General features: G+C 41.5%; 1 protein-coding gene across 1 annotated transcript in view; it reads left to right on the top strand.

Annotated features, from left to right (window-relative positions):
* Positions 1–1,961: 1,961 nt before the first annotated feature.
* Positions 1,962–6,000, top strand: part of LOC139571458 (fibulin-7-like) — a 38,868-nt gene continuing 34,829 nt past the window's right edge. Inside the window, exon 1 of the mRNA XM_071394348.1 lies at positions 1,962–2,993. Coding sequence (XP_071250449.1) covers positions 2,916–2,993 — 78 coding nt within the window. The 5' untranslated portion in view covers positions 1,962–2,915. The remainder of the gene's footprint in view (positions 2,994–6,000) is intronic.

The following is a 6,000-nucleotide window of genomic DNA, read 5'->3' as shown; positions in this document are numbered from 1 at the left end:
ATTCATTGAATCAGATGGCTCATTCATCACAAAGCCCACTGATATTGCAAACTACTTTAATGACTTTCATTGGCAAGATAAGCAAACTTAGGGATGACATGCCAGCAACAAACGCTGATACTACACATCCAAGTATATCGGACCAAATTAAAAATTCTGTAAAGTCAGTGTGGAAGAGGTGAAAAAATTATTGTTGTCTATCAACAATGACAAGCCACCGGGGTCTGACAATCTGGATGGAAAATTACTGAGGATAATAGCAGACAATAATGCCACTCCTATTTGCCACATATTCAATTTAAGCCTACTAGAGAGTGTGTGCCCTCAGGCCTGGAAGGAAGCTAAAGTCATTCCACTACCCAAGAATAGTAAAGCCCCCTTTACTGGTGTAACAGTTTAGCTTCCGTCCCTCTCCTCGCCCCTACCTGGGCTCGAACCAGGGACCCTCTGCACACATCGACAACAGCCACCCTCGAAGCATCATTACCCATCGCTCCACAAAAGCCGCGGCCCTTGCAGAGCAAGGGGAACAACTACTTCAAGGTCTCAGAGCGAGTGATGTCATCGATTGAAATACTATTACCGCGCACCACTGCTAACTAGCTAGCCATTTCACATCGGTTACACTGGCTCAAATAGCTGACCACTCAGCCTGTTACCAACACATAGTAAACTTCTGGGAAAAAATGTATTTGACCAGATACAATGCTATTTCACAGTAACCAAATTGACAACATAATTTCAGCATGCTTATAGGGAAGGACACTCAACAAGCACAGCACTTACACAAATGACTGATGATTGGCTGAGAGAAATTGATGATAAAATGATTGTGGGGGCTGTCTTGTTAGACTTCAGTGCAGCTTTGACATTATCGATCATAGTCTGCTGCTGGAAAAACGTGTTATGGCTTTACACCCCCTGCTATAATGTGGATAAAGTTACTTGTCTAACAGAACACAGAGGGTGTTCTTTAATGGAAGCCTCTCAAATATAATCCAGTTAGAATCAGGAATTCCCCAGGGTAGCTGTTTAGGCCCTTGCTTTTTTAAATTTTTACTAACGACATGCCACTGACTTTGAGTAAAGCCAGAGTTTCTATGTATGTGGACGACTCAACACTATACATGTCAGCTACTACAGCAACTGAAATGACTGCAACACTCAACAAAGAGCTGCAAAAATCAACACTCAACAAAGAGCGGCAAAAATCTTGTAATAAATAATGTGGAAAATGAGAAAGTTGAGATGACTAAACTGCTTGGAGTAACACTAGATTGTAAACTGTCATGGTCAAAACATATTGATGCAGTAGTAGCTAAGATGGGAGAAGTGTGTCTATAATAAAGCGATGCTCTGCCTTCTTAACAACACTATCAGCAAGGCAGGTCCTACAGGCCCTAGTTTTGTCGCACCTTGACTACTGTTCAGTCGTGTGGTCAGGTGCCACAAAAAAGGACTTAGGAAAACTGACTGGCCATTGTAGTCACCATGGTGTGGCCTATCTTGGTTCTTCTTGTTCTTGGGCCTGTCTCTCTCTGGTCTCTTTGGTCTCTCCAGGGAGGAGTCATAGCTGCCAGAACTGGAGCTACTGGAAGGGGAGTGGTGCTGGGAAAGAGAGAGAATATTTAGGATGGTATTCGGACTTGGGACTGCACGATTCACGCACATTTTGAGTCTCCCATTGACGTCAATTAATGACTTAAAGAACAATTGGAGTTGTAAGTGCATAATCTGAACTGAAACAGGTGCATATCTCAACTGAAACAGATCTGTAGAGAATAACCAAGGAAGAAGAAAATATAACGTCTAAGATAAATCGATATGTAGGCTTAAAGGTCAATGAAGTCAAATTCAATTAAAATGAATTTGATTGAATTGAGAGAGGTGAGAGGGGCTGGTGGGAGAAGGCGGTGCGTTAATGTAGGTAAATTCGCGCACTAGAATGGTTGTTCCAGGTACTACCAGCAGGTGTCGCTTCAACCGAACTCAAAAGTGAATTTGACCATAAGCAGATTCGAGCAATTTCATGCAGCTTCTAGACTAAATATTATGCTGTTCAACCAAAACCGTTTGCTAGGTTTCTGGGGTTTGACAAAACAATAATTTAGCTGAATGCATTATTAGGCTATGAATGCGTTATTGCGCAGTAATATGCTTATATTGGGCGTATACCTGCTCCACTCCATTGATGTTTTCATAGGAATTAATGTAACAAGGTACAAAGGCATTACAGCATATATCAATAATGGGGAGCTGATTTGGCCTAATGAAAATAATTCCCTTCTAAGGCTAAATGGCAAAGCACCCCCTTTACGCGCAAATAAAGTGTACAAATTCACTAATTAACTTCTGCAATGACTTGCTGTAAATTGATCGCTGTGACTGTATAATAATAGCTCCCCAGTCATAAGAACTCCCATAGCAATAGTTTTGTTCCACCCCATGAACTCAAAGATGGTTGCCTGCTCTATTCTGTCGTCTGAGTCTGGGGATCGTGTCACAGCCTATGAGAAGGACAGAACATTGGAGAGAGAGAGAGTGACGTAAATGGGTTGTCGTGCGGTGGGAGGGATTATTCTTACATTATCCATTTAATCGCTTTTTAAAGTCTAGGAGTCGTCAATTAGGGTTAGGTAGTAGATTCAGGTTCACTGTCATCATAGCCCGTCTAAAAGCGCACGGCACCGCATCCCAACCGTCGCTCTGCACCATAACGCGCTCCTGATGAGCAGGGTCTTCCATTCTATCCTGAGTCCACCAACTGCCAGTTCAGTTGAGCAAACTCTGCAGAGGAGCGTCGGAAATCGGAGTTGATTTCGTTGGTTTTCTATTATTTAAACACCTGACTAAATTGCACTATTTGGAGAAAAACTCGGACAATATCCAACATCAATTCAGTTGGATTTAAAGTTATGGCACTATCAGTGCTGCGCAGCAGTTTGCTTTTGCTATGTGTGACAACTATCCATACTTGCCATGGTGGCGGACAGGTTAGTAGCCTACTTAACACATTATCATCTGTGGACAAGTGCATGGTAACATTAGGCTACATGCTTATAACATGTTTAGAGATTAATCATTTTGAAGAATATTTTGGTGGAAAAGTATTGCACAAATTATACTGAACAAAAATTAAAACGCAACATGCAACAATTTCAAAGAGTTTACTGAGTTACAGTTCATAATCTATGGATTTATAATCTTGATCTATGGATTTCACATGACTGGGCAGGTGTGCAGCTATGGGTGTGCCTGGGAGGGCATAGGCCCACCCCTTAGGAGTCAGGCCCAGCCAATTAGAATTAACTTTTCCCCACAAAAATACATTTTTACTTGTCACATGCTCCAAATACAACAAGTGTAGACCTTACAGTGAAATGCTTACGTACAAGCCCTTGACCAACTATGCAGTTCAAGAAATAGAGTTAAGGAAATATTTACTTAATAAACTAAAGTAAAAAATCAAATACAAAGTAACACAATAAAATAACAATAACGAGGCTATATACAAGGGGTACTGGTGCCGAGTCAATGTGCGGGGGTACAGTGACTATGCATAGATAAAAAGGCTTTATTACAGACAAATACTGCTCAGCACTGAACGATGCCTGACAGGCAGTCCTGTCTCCCAGGCTGTGCAACTCCCAAGACCACAGCCAATCACATGCAGGCAACAACGCAGCTAACTTGGTTAGTCTTGTGAGCAAGCTAGCTAGCTAGTGAACTAGGCTCCCTGAAATGAGCCTTACCTATGAAACAGCCTACAAGGCAGCATCCTGACATAACTAGCTAGCTCATAAGACTAGCAAGTGCGCTGCATTGTTCCTTGCATGTGAATGGCTGTGGTCTTGGGAGGGTCATGCAGCATGGGAGATAGCGTTGCCAGTCAGGCATCATTCAGGGCTTAAATACCCCACGAGCGCATTGCGATCAACGCAGCCACAGGGCTCCTTGATGAGGTGTTATCCTGCATCTGAACAGAGTTGCTTTTCATTATCTTGACAACTCAACTTTTGATTATGTCGTGATCAAGAGAGAAAAATAAGTTGTGGTTCTTAACACAACAAGGGTATTTTTATTTTGTATTCATATGGGCTCTCTGGACTTCCATACTCATCGCAACTCTTTATGTTAGGGTCAGAAAAGTAGGCTACATTAACACACCTAGGCCTGTATAAATATGTGTTGCAAGTGTTTTGTTAACTGTAAACTTAGTTCTTCATGTTCTGCCTCAGACAAAACAACCCAGAACTTGGAATTGCTATCCATGTTCTGTGTCCAGGTTCAGCCATGATTTGAGCATGTAGCCTACTATTATTATCAATGTCCTCATCACAAATGAGGAAGGACTGTGCTTACAAGATGACACAAATGTCCCATTGAGGGTGGTAAATTACCCATGGAAAGTTTATAAGAGGGAAGCCATGAGCACTGACTCTTGGATTAATTTTGGCGTCTTTGGCCAGGAGTCTAAAACAAGCCATTTGGATATGAGTCCACTGTTCACATTGTTGTGTGTGTGTGTGTGTATGTGTGTTGTGTGGGTTATGTGTATGTGTGTTGTGTTGGTATGTGTGTGTGTGTGTGTTGTGTATTTGTGTGTGGGTTGTGTGTGTCTCTTGTATGTGTATGTAGGTTGTGTATGTGTGTGTGTGTGTGCGTGTGCGTGTGCGCGTGTGCGTGTGTGTGTGTGTGTGTGTGTGTGTTGCTAGGATGGATATGAGTCCACGACTGTGTCAGCTGTTGGCATTCCCCTTTAGCCAATGGGGGAAGAGACGTCAAAGAAAATAAGAGGAGGGGATTGAAGTATAGGACTCTTCGGCAGTACACCTCTGAGAACCTTTAGAAATTGGATGCAGATTGGAGTTTTCCTTATTCCATCTTGTTCTATGGGCAGCTCTGCCTCAAGGGCAGAAACACATGTGATCAGTTAAGGTTAGGTAAGTTCCAGTACTCCCTGTGGGCATTGATTGTCATTTCAAGTATGTAAGGTATGCCTTCACCTGACATTATGCTTTTCTACAGACTTGTTATTATTATTGAAAAGGATTAGCAAACTGCCATTTCACTGTTCTCTGATACTTTGGAATGGGCTTATCTGTCAGTAAGTAGCCTGCTCTCAAATAGCTCACTGTTTGCATCCAGGCTATGTGCTGAAACGGAATACAAAGCTGGTCCATTCAGTCATTGTTATCCAAGGAGTCTGTGGCTGTGTCCCAAATGGCACCCAATGACCTATATAGTGCATAACTTTGTATGGATCCTGGTCAAAAGTAGCTCACTATATAGGGAATAGGGTGTAATTTGGGAAGCAACCTGTGTCTCTCTTGCCATACAAAATATACAGAGGGCCAAGGTTCTGGACAGAGGTCTGACTGATAGACATCTGCCTAACAGCTTTGGTCCAGCTGCTGTATGGTCTGCCACTGGAGAAGAAGAAAAAAGTGGAGAAGGGAGAAGGGAGGAGGGAGGAGGGATGAGAGAGGAGAGAGAGAGAGGCGTGGCATCTTCTAACATGTTCCTTCAGGTGAGTACCAGGGGGAGGTGCTGGAGGGCTAGCGGAGACAGCTGAGGCTAGAAGGGTTAACAGGGGTTACGGACTGTATGGGATGAATCCAGGGTATGACTTCTGAATCTTATTAAAAAATCTATATGAATTCTGAATCTTAATAAAACATAACATGACTTCTGAATCTTAATAAAAAATATCATGACTTCTGAATCTTAATAAAAAATAACATGACTTCTGAATCTTAATAAAACATAACATGACTTCTGAATCTTAATAAAAAATATAATGACTTCTGAATCTTAATAAAACATAACATGACTTCTGAATCTTAATAAAAAATATCATGACTTCTGAATCTTAATAAAAAATATCATGACTTCTGAATCTTAATAAAAAATATCATGACTTCTGAATCTTAATAAAAAATATCATGACTTCTGAATCTTAATAAAAAATATCATGACTTCTGAATCTTAATAAAAAAT

Source organism: Salvelinus alpinus, chromosome 3, assembly GCF_045679555.1.
Source record: "Salvelinus alpinus chromosome 3, SLU_Salpinus.1, whole genome shotgun sequence".
Taxonomy (NCBI): domain Eukaryota; kingdom Metazoa; phylum Chordata; class Actinopteri; order Salmoniformes; family Salmonidae; genus Salvelinus; species Salvelinus alpinus.
The sequence above is the reverse complement of the archived record's forward strand: the minus strand, read 5'-3'. Positions and strand labels throughout refer to the sequence as shown.